Below are 18697 nucleotides of genomic sequence, written 5' to 3'. Positions count from 1 at the left end.
TCATCAACATCATATGAGCAATTCTCTACGAAATCGGCTTTTTTTTATTTAAATTTTTGTCTTTTTTAATCCGGCTGATTTTTTTTGTGCCTTCGGTATGCCCAAAGAAGCCATTTTGCATTATTAGTTTGTCCGTATAATTTTCCATACAAATTTGGCAGTTGTTCATACAAAAATGATGTATGAAAATTCAATAATCAGTATCTTTTGAAGGAATTTTTTGATCGATTTGGTGTCTTCGGCAAAGTTGTAGATATGGTTAAGGTATGGTAATTTTTCATTTCACTTATTGTTACTAAAACATGATTTGCAAAAAACACTACATCAACATCAACACTACAACTTTTCAGAAATTTCCAGAATGGGCAAAAAATCTTTGACCGAGTTATGAATTTTTGAATCAATACTGATTTTTTCAAAAAATCGAAATATTGGTCGCAAAAAATTTTCAATTTCATTTTTCGATGTAAAATACAATTTGCATTCAAAAAGTAGTTTAGTGAAATTTTGATAAAATGCACCGTTTTCATGTTGTAGCTATTTTTAGGTAACTTCTTTGAAAATAGTCACATTTATTAATTTTTAAATATTAGTGCCCATGTTTGCCAACCATTGAAAAAAAAATAAAAAGCTGAGCAAATTCTCTATATTTTGCTATTTTGAACTTTGTTGATACGACCCTTAGTTGCTGAGATATTGTCATGCAAAGATTTCAAAACAGGAAAATTAATGTTTGCTAAGTCTCACCCAAACAACCCACCATTTTCCTATGTCGATATCTGAGCAACTAATGGTCTGATTTTCAATGTTAAAATATGAAACATTCGTGAAATTTTCCGATCGATTCGAAAACAATATTTTTAATTTTTGTTAATCAAGACTAACATTTCCAAATGGCGTAATTTTGAATGTTTTGCCCTCACTAATTATATAGTAAAACTGTTTATTTTCTATCGAAATCACAAAAAAAGCAATTGTGGTTTTATGAATCTAATTAAATTTCAAAATATGAACTGTAGTCCAGACTCGATTGTCTGAAGCCTCGTAATTCCGATATTTCGATTATCAGAAGTTTGGTCTTTTTGAAGGTTTGTTTTTTTTTTCCTATTTTTTATTTGTATTTCTTGTTTGAGATCTGCGACACAATTTTAGTCGAATTTGATAATTGATTGCCTTATAATTTACAAAATGCACTTTCTCAATTTATTAATAACCGTTATTATGACCGTCATCTTAGCTCTAAAAATTCTTAAACACTTTAAAGTAGTTTAGGGGTCATACTTAAGCTCGACAATCAAAAATAAGACTCAACAAATATTTTTAAGACTCAAAAAATGATTTTCCCTGAAATCAAGCGACTTATCTATCCAGAGACTGCTCAATAATAAATGACGCAAAAGACCATCCAACGATCTACGACATAAAAACGATTATCTACTCAAACCAACTGTTACTCCCCAGTGAGCCACAACGGATTAACCGGCGGCGGCGCGTCTCCACTTCCCAAGATTTCTCCCCCGGGGAAAAACTAGCCGAAAATCCTTCAGCGGTGTTTTTCATTAGGCAATAAATTTGATTGCTGTTGAGCCGTTTTCCAATCTAATTTACCGACAAAACCCAGCCCACTTCTTGTCTCGTTTCGTTGAAGGCACTCACCGTCAGTTGAAAAGCTCCTCCTCAACTTAGCCCCCCACTCAGCTGAAGCTTTCCCATTGACGCTTCTGGAGTTTTTCTTCCTCCCGTTTATTCTTTGTTCATTTTCACTGCTGAGCTTTTACTGCCCGCCACTCCTGATGGAGAGGGGGATGTTGAGTTGGTGGTGATGATTCTGTTCAGAGGGCGATGAACAACAGAAGTGTGCGGGACGTGCCGTGAAGAATTTCCACGTGGAACGACATAAAAACGCGTTCTCGTTCCTGTCGGAATGGTATTTATATTATTTATTTATTTGCGTGGGCGACGTCGCTCCTGGTACGGAAAATATATAGTCACTCTCCAGTCTGGATGAAGCATGGCTGCTGCCCGTGGGAAGCTGCAAAGCAATTTTGTCCCGAGAACCCCATCAGTGAAGGGTACTTCTTCGATGAGGGGATGCAAGGGTTGTTGGATACTTCTTATGTAAAATATACGACGTCGAAAGATAATGAAAAAAATGTAAATTTGAATTCAATATTAATTAATATTTATGAAAAATCATTCATGTCCAAGCTCCCTTATAAAAGATGTCTAATGAAATTTAAGAATTCAGTTCGACCGTATTAAGTATTCCATTTCCGCTTTGCTTATAAAACTTTGATTAAACGTATTAAATTTAAAAAGACACCCGCTTAAACCACTCGAACTGAGCATCCTTTCTCCCACAAAACTAGAAATAAATCGAATCCAATTTATTCTACACTTTCGGAGCTTCCCGAGCAGACGGAAATAACTTGGGAATAACATTTGTTGATATTTGAAAACACTAGGCCAATAACATTTTACGTTATTTATAACAAGATTTGTTATTCGTCGTTATGATTTTTTTGTTATTGGAATGTTATTGTAATAACAGACTAATAACATTTTTAGTTATTCTTCGAACAAATCTTTGTTATTAATTTTAGTTATTTTAACAACTAATCCGATCATCCCAATAACAGTTGGAGTTATTCTTCCATAACAAAAAATGTTATTCCAAAGTTGTTTTGGCTTTCAACCAATACCAGACCAATAACAAATTTTGTTATGATAACATAAACCGTTATTAAACCATTATGCAGAAATGGATTTTTCAGGAACATTCCATAACACTTTTTGTTTTTTTAACAGAATTTGTTATTGAAATGGCATGAATTTTGTTATTACCGTCTGCCCGGGTTTCCTTCAAAAGTCCCACCTGAAACTCAGATAATCGGATTTGATTAACTTGACCGGAGCAAAAGTCCACCACTTGATTTATAACCGACCCTGCCCCACACAAAAACCAGCGGTTTTCCTTCCTAAGCCAAAGCCGAAGCCCGTCTGTTTTGGAGGTGGACGACACCTTTTTCGTTAAAATCTCCTTTTTTCTGTTTGTGGCGGCAAAAGCAAACCTTTTCCCCATTTCGATTGCTTTTCGGTTGAGTTTTTCATCCCGCCTACTAGGAGGGTGGGGTTTGTCTGCAGCAGTGGAATTCACGACTCTAAACCAGACGACTCCTTTTAGGAGCCGAGGTGGTGGGAAGGCGAGCTTGATTTTTTTTTGTTTTGAATATTTCATAAAATGAATCCCATTTGTATGCAAAGTGAGTAGGAAATAATCTGTTATTGAAAATGGCTACTGTTTGGGAAACGTGACAAGGTAGCTCATTCGCCATGAGTTCTTAGAATGAGTAAGAGGTTTTGTTGAGCTTTTGATGAAAATATTCCGGAAGTAAACTGTTTGAACTCAGATTTTATATATGCTTAAGAAAATGATGACAGTAACCGCTACAATTTTACCAACTCACACGAAATCGGAAAAAGTTCTACGATTTTCGTGAATATTTGTCCTAAGAAGTAACTTTTGTTACTGACCACGAATCCGAGTTCCATTTTTAGATATCTCGTACCGGAGGGGTTGTACGACCCCTTTCTTTTTTGAATATGAGCAGTTCTCTACGGAATCGGTCTTTTTTCTTCAATTTTAATTTTTGTATTTTTTTAATCTGGCTTAGAGGATGACGAGCGGGAATTCCCGGGAAATCGATCATTTTTGGACCTCTCGATTCCCGGGAAATTTGATCGAGACTCCCAGGAAATTTTGTAATCATAAATATGAAAGTAAACTAATTCAGGAAAAACATTCGAAAAATTCGAAATTGTTGAGAAAATTGAGAGTTACATGTTCGATATTCAATTTCGAATATATCAATACTTCTGTAATCTTCTTATTAAGAAAGTGTAAATTTTAAGTTGTTGAAAATTCCAATAACTATAATTGAGTGTTGCCAAACAAATGTGAACGCCAAAAATTACTTTAAAGCATGTCTAGCAGGAATGGATGAAAGAATAAAGTTTTTTTTAAATATTTTTTTTATTTATTATTTCTAAGAGGGAATATAGCCTTTTCAAGATAAGTTCAATTTCCGTATCATCTCTTGAGCATAGCAAACCTTATAATATTGTTTTTTTTTAATTCTAAGTATTTAAGTTAATTTCGCTGTACCAAGGTAATTTCCTTTCTGATGTCAATATTCAATTACATTTTGAAAAAATAACTTTAGAACTCTTTGTAAAGTTAAAGTCCGCTGATTGTGAACATTCGAGTTTTCCTAATAATACTTATGATAATAATAATAATAATAATATAATTATTTTTTTTACCTAAAGAAAGAAAAAGAACTTTAAATTATTGTTTTGTATCGTTATTTGTCATATTGCAAAAATCCTGATATTGGAAAATTATATATAAGCTAGCTTTTTACTTCACAAAAATCTAAGTCTAGTTCATGCAAAAAGTTTGTGCAACTATTGAAAAATCACTTGGTGTGAATAAAGATTAGTAAACATTTTCAACTACTATTTTGAGTCCCAAAAATTTCATGAAATGAACTCGTATTCACAGATTTAGAAAAAAAAATTTTCAAAAAGTAGAACTATGTTATGAGCCTGCTTAAATTAACGTTTCATTGAATAATTTTGAATAAATTGTAATTTTTCATCTAAAAGAAACAAACTTATTACTTTTTTTTAATTATTGGCACTATTGCACAGTTAAAAAAAACTCCCGGGTCCCGGGAAATTTCCAAATACAACTCTCGATTCCCGGGAAATTGAAAATCTCGAGAATCGTCACCCTATAATCTGGCTGTAACTTTATTGATGCCATTTGGCAGCTGTCCATACAAAAATGATCAATGAAAATTAAAAAATCTGTATCTTTTGAAGGAATTTTTTGATCGATTTGGTGTCTTCGGCAAAGTTGTAGGTATGGATATGGACTACACTGAAAAAAAATTATACACGGTAAAAAAATTTTGGTGATTTTTTATTTAACTTTTTGTCACTAAAACTTGATTTGCAAAAAACACTATTTTTAATTTTTTTTTATATGTTTTAGAGGACCCCGAGCAGACGGAAATAACTTGGGAATAACATTTGTTGATATTTGAAAACACTAGGCCAATAACATTTTACGTTATTTATAACAAGATTTGTTATTCGTCGTTATGATTTTTTTGTTATTGGAATGTTATTGTAATAACAGACTAATAACATTTTTAGTTATTCTTCGAACAAATCTTTGTTATTAATTTTAGTTATTTTAACAACTAATCCGATCATCCCAATAACAGTTGGAGTTATTCTTCCATAACAAAAAATGTTATTCCAAAGTTGTTTTGGCTTTCAACCAATACCAGACCAATAACAAATTTTGTTATGATAACATAAACCGTTATTAAACCATTATGCAGAAATGGATTTTTCAGGAACATTCCATAACACTTTTTGTTTTTTTAACAGAATTTGTTATTGAAATGGCATGAATTTTGTTATTACCGTCTGCCCGGGACATCAAATGCCAACTTTTCAGAAATTTCAAGAATGGGCAAAAAATCTTCGACCGAGTTAAGATTTTTGAATCAATACAGTTTTTTTTTTTCAAAAATTTGAAATATTGGTTGCAAAAAATTTCCAACATCATTTTTCGATGTAAAATCGAATTTGCAATCAAAACAGTACTTTAGTGATTTTTTTTTAAAGTGCACCGTTTTCAAGTTAAAGCCATTTTTAGGTAACTTTTTTGAAAATAGTCGCAGCTTTTCATTTTTAAAACTAGTGCCCATGTTTGCCAACCTTTGAAAAAAATATTTTTGAAAAGCTGAGAAAATTCTCTATATTTTGCTTTTTTGAACTTTGTTGATGGGTAATTCTCTACCAACTCACACGAAATCGGGAAAAGTTGCCCCGACCCCTCTTCGATTTGCGTGAAACTTTGTCCTAAGGGGTAACTTTTGTCCCTGATCACGAATCCGAGGTCCGTTTTTTGATATCTCGTGACGGAGGGGCGGTACGACCCCTTCCATTTTTGAACATGCGAAAAAAGAGGTGTTTTTCAACAATTTGCAGCCTGAAACGGTGATGAGATGGAAATTTGGTGTCAAAGGGACTTTTATGTAAAATTAGACGCCCGATTTGATGGCGTACTAAGAATTCCGAATAAACGTATTTTTCATCGAAAAAAACACTAAAAAAGTTTTAAAAATTCTCCCATTTTCCGTTACTCGACTGTAAAAAATTTTGGAACATGTCATTTTATGGGAAATTTAATGTACTTTTCGAATCTACATTGTCCCAGAAGGGTCATTTTTTCATTTAGAACAAAATTTTTCATTTTAAAATTTCGTGTTTTTTCTAACTTTGCAGGGTTATTTTTTAGAGTGTAACAATGTTCTACAAAGTTGTAGAGCAGACAATTACAAAAATTTTGATATATAGACATAAGGAGTTTGCTTAAAAACATCACGAGTTATCGCGATTTTACGAAAAAAAGTTTTGAAAAAGTTACTTTTTGCGTTTCTCTTTGTTTCGTCGTCCGTGTCTGTCACGGGTGACCATGAATGGCCATGATCGATGACGACCAACTTTTTCAAAACTTTTTTTCGTAAAATCGCGATAACTCGTGATGTTTATAAGCAAACCCCTTATGTCTGTATATCAAAATTTTTGTAATTGTCTGCTCTACAACTTTGTAGAACATTGTTACACTCTAAAAAATAACCCTGCAAAGTTAGAAAAAACACGAAATTTTAAAATGAAAAATTTTGTTCTAAATGAAAAAATGACCCTTCTGGGACAATGTAGATTCGAAAAGTACATTGAATTTCCCATAAAATGACATGTTCCAAAAATTTTTACAGTCGAGTAACGGAAAATGGGAGAATTTTTAAAACTTTTTTAGTGTTTTTTTCGATGAAAAATACGTTTATTCGGAATTCTGAGTACGCCATCAAATCGGGCGTCTAATTTTACACAAAAGTCCCTTTGACACCAAATTTCTATCTTATCACCGTTTCAGGCTGCAAATTATTGAAAAACACCTCTTTTTTCACATGTTCAAAAATGGAAGGGGTCGTACCGCCCCTCCGTCACGAGATATCAAAAAACGGACCTCGGATTCGTGATCAGGGACAAAAGTTACCCCTTAGGACAAAGTTTCACGCAAATCGAAGAGGGGTCGGGGCAACTGCTGTGTGAGTTGGCGGAGAATTACCCTGATACGACATACAAAACAAGAAAAATGATGTTTTCTAAGTTTCAACCAAACAACCCACCATTTTCTAATGTCGATATCTCAGCAGCTAATGGTCCGATTTACAATGTTAAAATATGAAACATTTGTGAAATTTTCCGATCCTTTCGAAAAAAAAATATTTTCAAAAATTTAAAATATAGACTACACGAAGAAAAAAGAGATTCTAAAATCGTGAACAAGCGTTCATGAAAATGGGAACCACGAACAAAGTGTTCAAATCTCATGGTACGTTTTTCAAAATCATACCATGGGATTTGAACACTTTGTTCGAGGTTCCCATTTTCATGAACGCTTGTTCACGATTTTGGGAACTCTTTTTTCTCCGTGTAATTTTTCAAACGGACTTTACATTCAATATTAAGCTCTTTTGAAATGTTAGTCTTGATTAAATTTTTTGAAAATACTGTATAAATCGGACCATTAGTTGCTGAGATATCGACATTAGAAAATGGTGGGTTGTTTGGGTGAGACTTAGAAAACATAAATTTTCCTGTTTTATAACCTTTGCATGGCAATATCTCAGCAACTAAGGGTCGTTTCAACAAAGTTCAATGAAGCATAATATTTTCTCAGCTTCTCAAATTATTTTTTTCAAAGATGGACAAACATAGGCACTTATTTAAAAAAATGAAAAACTTCGACAATTTTGGAAAAAGTTATCTTAAAATGGCTATAACTTGAAAACGGTTCACTTTAACAATAATTCACTAAGGTACTTTTTGATTACAAATTCGATTTTACATCGAAAAAAAATCTGTATTGATTCAAAAAATCATAACTTGGTCAAAGATTTTTTGCCCATTCTGGACATTTCTGAAAAAATGGCATTTGATGTCCTCTAAAACATATCAAAACATAAAAAAATAAAAATATTGTTTTGCTGCAAATCAAGTTTTAGTGACAAAAAGTGAAATTAAAAAAATCATCAATTTTTTTACCGTGTATCATTTTTTCAGTGCGGTTCATATCCATACCTACAAATTTGCCCAAGACATCAAATCGATCAAAAAATTCCTTCAAAAGAAACAGATTTTTTTATTTTCACATATCATTTTTGTATGGACAGCTGCCAAATTTGTATGGAAAATTATATGAACGAACTAATGATGCAAAATGGCTTCTTTAGGCATACCGCAGGCACCAAAAAAGTTTCAGCCGGATTAAAAATTACAAAAAAATCTAATGACCGAAATCTCAGAGAATTGCTCACATGCAAAAAAACGTGTTTTTCAACCATTTGCATTCAAGCTGTAGCTTGGAATGGTGATAAGATGGAAATTTGGTGTTATTAGAAACAAACAAAATTGAACACCCGATTTTATGGAGTTTTCAGAATTAAAAAAAACTTATTTTCATTCAAATTAAATGTACTTTTTGAATCTGTAATAACTCAGAAGGGTTATTTTTTATTTAGAAAATTTTTCAAATTTTTTTACATTTTGTATTTTTTAACCATCAGGTTGTTTTTTAGAGTGTAACAATGTTCTACAAAATTGTAGAGCCGATATCAAAAGGTCACTACACATTTCGAATTTTTTGACCACAGATTGACAAAAACATTTGAAAATATTTGCTACGTCCTAATCTAATTCTTTGCAATTTACTTTGTTGTTCCAACTTTTTGTGGCTTTGCAAAAACGAAAAAAAATCATGTTAAGTGGCTCAAAGCAACTCATTTTTTTTTCAAAGCAAGGCATAAACTTGATGATGAACAGACCCCAAATCAAAAAACTTGAGTCCGATTAGTAGCGATCTTGAGCGTACCAATTTTAAATGGAATTTGATCCGCAAAATGGTGGTTATGGAATTATTAATTTTATAAAAAATTCTAAGAGTTCAATTGTTTCATCATGGTTCTTACATATTATGTTGAAATAGGAAATTCCTTCAAATTAATCATATCAAAAAAACTCTGAAATTCCATTCGTTCAGATAATACATGCGTTACTTCCAAACTTACTGGAAATTCAGGTTGATTTCATGCCCCAACTCTTCGCGGGGGTGTCACATATCTGGCTCACGCGGAAAAAATGATAGCATGCAATTTGGAGCCGATCCGCAGGCAACCGTGGTATGTGCATCCGGTGTAGATTTCGAAGAATTTCCCCCGAACAATCCCGCCTCAATGGCGGTGCCGCGTGTTCGAGTCTGGAATATCAATGACGCCTTGGCCTTGGCGGATGCAGCGAGGATTCGAATTCCTGATCCCCGTTTTCAATGGCAACGGAGTTCAGTATAGGTGGAAACAGCTGGAGCGGCAATCGATTTGCTGAACAACGGATGTTCCCAGATTGATTGAGTTATTGCTTTGCGGTGAGGGCACTGATTGCTAATTTGTACTCCGGAACGACCATGTAATCGATGAGCGTTCTGTGTCCTGTTGCAGTTGCCGTTTCGAATGTAACCTCCGACGAGAAGCGGAAATTGGATGTTGGACATTAATTAATTTCCGAGCGTGACGTCTACCTAGAACTCTCTTTGTTCAGCACTTCATTACACAGTAATTGGACAGCGTTTTATTTTTTCTCAATTTTTTTCCATTCCACATTGACGTTTAGATATAGAACATCACAATAGTATGCAATGGAACATGAAAGATCACGCCGGCAAACAAGCCGATTTAATTACGGAGATTAGCCGCACGTAATTAAATATATCACCATTACAACACGGTCGTCTTTCAGCCGTCCTTTCATCCCCTGTCCCATCTACTAATGGCCGACTGGCTGTCTGACTATCAAAGTATTGACTGTTGTGTCCTCGACCGCACGGAAGCCAACGTACGGTGGGGCACTGGGTTAGCAGTGTGTTCCCAGCTCCGGTCGATTCAATCGAGGGTGGCGTGACCTAACCTAATCGGAAGTGCTGAACGATGTACAGTGAGTCAAATATTTGTCCGTACCCCCCCGTACGGGAAATGTTTGTGATATAAAAGTACATAAAATTCGACTAAAGTGCCATGTTTTATACATCAATCGACGCGGCAAAATGTCCTCTTTAAGACATTGTCATTGGATTTGCAAAAAACTTTTTCTTGAAAAATACAAAAATTGTTTACTGAAAAAAGTTAAAAAAAGAGGTCAAATAATTGTCCGTACCCCCTAGTAAAAGTACAAAATCTGATCGATTTAAGTGAATTCATTTATGAAATGTTGTTTCAGTGTCAAATACTAGTACCTTTAGCCAGTTTGTGACAACTTTGAACTTCTGATAAGTTTGTTTAGTTAATTTATATTAAAAATTGGATTAAATTTAGTTTTTTAAAGTAAAACTTATCAAAACATTAGTTTATAAACAACTATTTTTATAAAATTGCTATTTTGTGTTGTAAGAGTCTCTATTGAACAAGTTTCAACAATATTTGTTCAAAATATACATTGTTTTCATCTTTTTCATTGACATTTTTCGACCAAAAATACTGTTTCGGAACAATACCGTTAAACAATCCGGATTGTCCCGGAACCGGTTCAACCCCTCGGAGGGAAATTTTGTGGTGATCAGATAGAGGACAAAAAAAACCCACCTCTTGCAATTTGAAGCATCCAATTTCGTCCACTACAGCCCGATTACGAGTCCCTAGTCTGAAATTTGAAATTTTCACTTTCCGTGCTGAGAATTTCTGTACCGTTCTGGGTCAGAATGTTTTGCTTGGGGAATTTGAAAATTTCAAATTTCAGACTAGGGAATCGTAATCGGGCTGTAGTGGACGAAATTGGATGCTTCAAATTGCAAGAGGTGGGTTTTTTTGTCCTCTATCTGATCACCACAAAATTTCCCTCCGAGGGGTTGAACCGGTTCCGGGACAATCCGGATTGTTTAACGGTATTGTTCCGAAACAGTATTTTTGGTCGAAAAATGTCAATGAAAAAGATGAAATCAATGTATATTTTGAACAAATATTGTTGAAACTTGTTCAATAGAGACTCTTACAACACAAAATAGCAATTTTATAAAAATAGTTGTTTATAAACTAATGTTTTGACAAGTTTTACTTTAAAAAACTAAATTTAATCCAATTTTTAATATAAATTAACTAAACAAACTTATCAGAAGTTCAAAGTTGTCACAAACTGGCTAAAGGTACTAGTATTTGACACTGAAACAACATTTCATAAATGAATTCACTTAAATCGATCAGATTTTGTACTTTTACTAGGGGTACGGACAATTATTTGACCTCTTTTTTTGACTTTTTTCAGTAAACAATTTTTGTATTTTTCAAGAAAAAGTTTTTTGCAAATCCAATGACAGTGTCTTAAAGAGGACATTTTGCCGCGTCGATTGATGTATAAAACATGGCACTTTAGTCGAATTTTATGTACTTTTATATCACAAACATTTCCCGTACGGGGGGGTATGGACAAATATTTGACTCACTGTACGCAATGGCTGCCTGTATAGCTATGTGGTTTAATCTGGTCAATTATGCACGGGAATCGATGGTTTGAACCCATGTGCATTCGGAGCAAAGCTGCACATTAATTATAATTAAAGTGATAATTTAATGCAGCACAAAAAGCCAATTAGTAGATGCATGGAATTGGTGAAATAAGGGATGTGCTATTTCTGCGTATAGTTCAACACAAAAAGGATCTGTCCACTTTTCGGCCTAGTTCTATCTATTTCGGACTCAGTGGACTGAAAAATTAACAGTAATTTGTGTACCTACGTACTCCTGTATTTTCATTGAAAGAACTTTTGTTGCATCACAATCACAGCACATATCTTAAGTTTTTGACAAGACGGTTTTCTATGGTTGATGATCTAATTAAATTAACCCCGATTTAATCCCACCTGGGGTGAGATCTCTATCTCTACAAAAGAATATAACAATCAATTCACAACATCGACTATGTTTATTAATAACGTCAGCACAAAAGAAAGTGAAATGATACAAAAAATGTTATGATGAAAGCAAAGTATTGTAAATTATGTTTTCCAAAAGAAATCAAAAACGCAATTTTCGCCGAAAGAATACATTTCTCGTACATATTCTTAATCAAACAAGTGTTTATGAGAAACGCGAACATAGCAAGCTTCCCTTGCGCCAGTGCACTGTGATCCGAAACCGAAATCTAGCGTGACAAAATTGATAGCGGCCACACGTTAAGATTTAGAGCTTTGGTGTCTTCGGGACAAATGATCAGGGTCAATTGGGACATCTTTTGGTATGGTGGACATTAGGGTGGTCCAAATTTTATCTTCCAAGAGAGCAAAAATCAGACCTTTAAAACGAAAGTTATAGCCAAAATACGACGAAAAAGACGCCATTTTGAAATGCGAATAGCTCGAAAAGGTGGTAGAGTTTGACCTCGCTCTTAGAAGCATCTGAAAGTACACATTTTAGAGTACATTTGCTGAAAATATCTTCGAGGTCTTTTTTGTTTAACTTATTAAATCTCAATTTGAAAATGAGCATTTTTTAATCGTTTTTTGCCCATAACTTTTAATAGAATTGGCCAAAATTCATTTTTCAAGGATAAAAATGTTCATTTTGACAAGCTCTACAATTGTCTGGAAGGGCTCAAAAATGTACAAAATGATCTAGTGGTTGTAAAAGAAGAAACAAGTTTTGGCTGAAATATTTCAGGAATCAACAAAATAATTGAATTTATTCCTGAAATATTTCAGCCAAAACTTGTTTCTTCTTTTACAACCACTAGATCATTTTGTACATTTTTGAGCCCTTCTAGACAATTGTAGAGCTTGTCAAAATGAACATTTTTATTCTTGAAAAATGAATTTTGGTCAATTCTATCAAAAGTTATGGGCAAAAAACGATTAAAAATGCTCATTTTCAAATTGAGATTAAATAAGTTAAACAAAAAAGACCCCCGAGATATATTCAACAAATGTACTCTAAAATGTGTACTTTCAGATGATTCTAAGAGCGAGGTCAAACTCCACCACCTTTTCGAATTATTCACATTTCAAAATGGCGTCTTTTTCGTCGTATTTTGGCTATAACTTTCTTTTTAAAGGTCCGATTTTTACTCTGTTGGAAGATAAATGTGTGTTTTGAAAAGTTCTACAAATGTCTAGAAGACACCAACTCGCTACGACACAAGCCTGAGTTGATAAATTCAAAAAACTCATTTTTTTCATAAACACTTTAACCTAAATAACAAAAATGGCTCTAGAAACTTCCCGTTTGAAGATAGAGCTTTGAGCTTTTCAGCAAAGTTGCTCAGAATGGTGTTCTCTACAACTTTTCTGAAGACACCAAAGCGCTATCTCGTCATCCCGCCAAAATAAAAATTTTGTACTACCCTAAAATTTGGACCACCCTAATGCCCACCATACCAAAAGATGCCCCTATTGACCCTGATCATTTGTCCCGAAGACACCAAAGATCTAAATTTTAACGTGTGGCCGCTATCAATTTTGTCACGCTAGATTTCGGTTTCGGGCCACTGTGCAGTGATATCGCACACCCCAGCTTTAATTTTCTAGCTTCGGTACGAGCCCGCGTTGGTTCGTCAGTTCGATTTCGTGTCTGACACTCACTCGTGGCATGAACCCAGCGTATGAGCCAAGGTGGTTCACTGGGTTCATGCCACGGGTAAGTGCCAGACACGAAAGAAAAAATCAAAGCAAAACCGAAGTACAAGTGAACCACGTGTGCCACACGGTGCAGGGAAGTTTGCTATTCAGCTTCTATGAAAGTGACAGAGCCAGAGAAAGTTGTTTAACAAACGCACCACAACACACTCAACCGCGAGTACCTTAAGTAGATAGCCATTGGCGTCGCGAGCATTGAAAACTTTGAAAACGATTTAAAAGATGAAAACTTAGAAAGCCCCTATTGGAATCCAATGTACTCTGTTAAATTAACTTACGAAATCACGAAAAATAAAGTCTACTTTTAGGCGATTTTAGGAGCACATGTCTAATATCACAAAAGATTTTTCATAAACATTGGACAGTAGTGCAAAAGCGGACAGGGCAAAAAACCGAAAAGCTACGATATCTTAAATGTTGTAGGAAACATTGGTAGATAAGCTTCTACAAACGAGTATATCTCGAGCCACAAACTATATGCGCCAGCATTCTCGCGCCAGTATTTGAAGCTAAACTTGACAACTTGTTGACTTGGCGACGAAGCGTCGAAAATCGATGCAGTACACTCAACCCCCGGTGGTTGGTCACTTTTTCGTTTGACACTTTTTTAGTTTGTACCCCGTTGGTTGGTCAAAGTCAAACTAAAAAGTGACGAACTGTCACTTTTTACACGGCGCTCACGCACACTATCAAAACAAATTTGTTTTGAAAGTAGGTGAAAATGTATATTTTAATGACATGAAAAAAGAATTTAAAAAAGTTGATTTGTGTGCTCATACTAACCTCTGACTTTTTTGCCAATATACATGTATGTAACCCCTTAAGTAAGAACGGCAAAAAGTAAATCGTTCTAAAAATTGATCGGGATTGCCGACAGATGTCAAATTTGTTTCAGATGCTCACTCATGGTCTGAACTATGAATGTAGAAAGAAATTTCGGGTAAAATTACAAACGTGTCGGCGAAGGTCACCAGGTGGGCTTTTACCTTTTTTTTTTGGGTTTTTTTTTCTTATGGTAGGATAATCAAACGGCTCTAACTCCAGAACCAAATTATGAATCTCTATGAAAATTGGGGAGGTTGTAGAGCTCAAAAAATGCAATTTTTGAGATTCGCATTCGCATTCGCATGGAGATGGTGATCTTAGCGGGTTGCAGACTGGATTTCTTCATGTATATGTGATGATTGTCCAGCCCAGGTTGTTTAGAAAATGATTAAAGGGAATTAAAACCAATTCTACCCGAACAGGACAGGCAGCACCATGAAAGCCATCCATTGCCGGCCGCTCCCATCTCCACCATTCACCGGGAGAGGAAAAAGGATTCAGAGCACGGGAAATGTTGATGCTTGACTTACTTAGAAAAAGGTAGCGAAACCGCAGGCTCTTTTTCCCAACCCTATTGTGGAACTCGACCAAATTGACCGTTTGACCAAATTTGATTGAATTTAAACAACAGGGCTGCGTAAGCGTCGCGTGGAGTTGGTATTTGTGTAGGGTAAAGGTCTGGGAGCCGCTCTAAGCAAGCGATACGACCATTGGAATAAATGAGTTTAGATGGTGTGGCATTAATCTCAAGGTAAGCAATCGAATGCTGCTGTCGAGACACTTCCCGTTTATTTATTTGTCATATGTTAGAACTTTTATGGAGTGTTATATTATTCTCAAAGCAATGAACTCGAAAAATGCAATTTTAGAAAGGATAAAAAAATATGAAAATAAAAAAATACCATATTTTCATTTGAAAACTGTGTAGTTCGTTGAAAACTCTTGTCACATCCGAAAACAGATGGATATTTCTAAATGCGACCTCAAAAATGGTCCGGGTTTCAGCACTCCAGCTTTCAAATGGACTTGGAACAATCAAAATCGAAAATCGGGGAGCCGAGGACTTCGCGACACAACATTTTGCGAAATTTTACCACACACGGACATCACTTGAACTCCACGGAATTTATGTTCTTAAAATTCGAGCGTTGGAGATAGACAAGTTCTGTCAAGGTGAATCGATAGAGCGTCGAAAATCGATGCAGTGGGATTTTTTTAGCGATTTATATACGAAATGGAAAATGATGTCAAGCCATAAAGTAAAATCTATACCTTGCTTTAGTAACTATCCGATACGCGTTGTGACTACCCGCTCGTACAACTTCCAGTAAACGATCTTCTAGATGCTTTTTTCAATGCCAGTAAGCGAATGAAAACTTTTCCTTTACCCACTTTCAACGTCTTTTGCAGTAATACACGCGTTCCTGACATTGTTGCACCAGTTTTCCCAGCACGTAAATAAGTTTCCCCAGATGTCCGTTAGCAATGCAGGGGCAAGGGAGGATACTAAATATTTGCTCTATATCTGTCGTCTGTCGTTTTCCTGCGCTCGCAATGTTCTGGCGTAGGTGGTCTCCGTTACGGTCGTTGAGGACTGGCTTGGAATGACCACTAGCAGCACCAGCACCATCTGGAATGACGTAAATCCCTAAACTATGTGAGGGAAAATTCCCCATTTCTCCAGCGGGATTAATCCGCTCAAATGGTTCCCTGCTTTCGCTCGATTTTCCCACCCTCAGCAGACTGGAGATTTCGTCACGTCGGGTGTGATGAGAAAAATGTGGGCTGGAAAATAGATTTAGTTTGAGTCTTGGGGATCATTGCCGGGGCACAAATGGTGGCGATGCATTGCAAATAATCCCTACTCAAATTTAACCATCAAACTCGGGACGGACGGAGATCGAGTGGCAACTTTGCACCCCACGTGCTGATAGGGGTTGACCTCGTTTGGAACTTCACCCTCGCCAATTTGGTTGGTTGCACTGGGGGTACAATTTTCGTTGGTTTTGGTATTCATAACGGAAACAGTTCTGTCGACTGAATGGAGCAATGATTTGAATATGAATGCAGCTGCCAGAGTTTGAGGGAGAGGGAGCACTTGAGTTTGATGGGATGGAAATATTTTTGCTGCACGATGTGTGTTGTTACAGCTAAAGTATGTTCAACATGTCGCCCTGGAGTGGCATCAGACGACGGCTATGCCATGCTTCTGTTCAGTACCGGTGGGCGGATAGACAAGACACATGCTCAAGATATTGTGAATGGTTTGCAGTGAGATTTTCCCTTGTGTTAGGTAGCTTATTCTAGATACCGGTGGCCTTGTCTGATTATGTACAAATGTTTACAGGAAAGCACTCTTGTTACAATTTCATGATTGGACTTCATTGAAAAGAGCTTCCCTAATTGCATGAATGTTGACATTTGAGTGGTTGGAAAACAAATATGTTTTTTATAAAGTTTAAGTCACCATCAAAATGCTGGTCAGTTTGCATTCTATTATTATTATTATTATTCAAACGAATGGCAGTTCATACAAGGTTAATAAAATCTTATTCAATTGTGTCAACCCCTAGCCTTCATTTTTCTGCATAAAATAATCAAAAGGTACATGGAAGTCCGGGTTTTGGTACGACTGACGAGATTAAATTTTTCAGATTTTTTGGCGAGTAGTATTGTTGAATCAGATAAATTGTATTTTTCCTATTACACCGACGTTTCGTGGTATTTCTTTAACGTGTGTGGTCTTCTTCTAAAGTTTATAGATGTCTGTTTATTGTTATACTGTGTCTCACAATGGGACAGACATATTATTGACAAAAAATTGACTCCTTACATTGTTTATCACTTTTTTTTTTTCAAAAAACACCCCTTCCTTTCTCGTCACCTAACTATTAATACCCTTGCACTTATCTTACAGGGCAGCGATGATTCAACCGAGGCCGCCGCATTCGACGATATCAACTCGCTGATGAAGGTAAGCATGGTCAATCCGTTTCCCTTCCTCGTCCAGATCCGTCCCCAGACCGTAACCAACCGGCCACAAGAGAATCCCCCTCCGACTAATGAGAAGGGTTAACTTTGTTTGGCTCCAATCAAAACTGACCCCGTATGCTGCGGACACGACGACGAGCCTTGACTTGGCTCAAAGTCGTGCCAATTTTTCGGGCTCGGAACTTGTTGGACCGAGCTCAGAACCTAACCTTGACCCTGTTGGCTCGTCCGTCAGGGCGAACGAAACTTGAACCAGCTCTGAGAACGGAGCCGTCCTGTGGAGACGCTTCACGCCGAAGGCATTTTAAATTGAAAATGCAAATTACTGTTGATTGTGCACACTCCGAGGAGCTCTATTCAGCGCGCCAAGAGAGTGCATCAATCACAGCATAGAACGTGGCGCTTCCTTGGAGATGTGTCCTCGAATCGGGCATGTCGAGGTGCATCAGCCAGGTCCTAAACCAGCGATGAGGGGAAAAGTGATGATGCCAACACCCTCCACAAAGTGCAACCACTGCTGTTCAGGACATTTTCAATTTATCTTTGCCAGTCAGAGGGTGGAAAACTGGCAGGACCATACAACTTTTGCGATGAAGCTAGAGGATGCCAAAAATTTAGTTTTTTTTACAGTATTACTTTTAAAATATAACTACACAAAATGCGACAGGATGTATGCACTCAAGTCAGACCGGTGAAGAAGACAAAGTTCTTGATTGATTGAAAATTGACTGCACTTTTTGATTAGTTTGCATATTTGAAGGTACCGACAATTGGGGAAAATCAAATTCAAAGATTTTTTTTTTGCTTTTAAAGCTTTAGAGCCGTTCATATCGAAACCGCCCAGAAAATTTAAAATACTGGTCACAATTATGACTGTCAAAATTCCCCCATGTGTATCGATTCCCTCCAGTTTACGGTGCAGCTCAGCATAACGGTGAAACATGTCACGTAATGTATGTGACCATGTAACTTTCGTCCAGTCAACTAAAGCAACAAATTGCCAATTAAATTATGAAGCTCACCCTTTTCGTTTTTGCTTTACGTATTAGTAGACTTAATAACTAG

The 18697-nt window shown here is 35.9% G+C and overlaps 1 protein-coding gene across 1 annotated transcript in view; it reads left to right on the top strand.

The window, feature by feature from the left end:
- LOC120418872 (putative sodium-coupled neutral amino acid transporter 11) overlaps window positions 1–18697 on the top strand; it is a 70562-nt gene that overhangs the window by 15166 nt on the left and 36699 nt on the right. Inside the window, exon 2 of the mRNA XM_039581407.2 lies at window positions 17559–17615. Within this exon, the coding sequence (XP_039437341.1) occupies window positions 17559–17615 (57 nt within the window). The remainder of the gene's footprint in view (window positions 1–17558; window positions 17616–18697) is intronic.

This window comes from Culex pipiens, chromosome 3 (assembly GCF_016801865.2).
Source record: "Culex pipiens pallens isolate TS chromosome 3, TS_CPP_V2, whole genome shotgun sequence".
NCBI classification, from domain to species: Eukaryota; Metazoa; Arthropoda; class Insecta; order Diptera; family Culicidae; genus Culex; species Culex pipiens.
The sequence above is the reverse complement of the archived record's forward strand: the minus strand, read 5'-3'. Positions and strand labels throughout refer to the sequence as shown.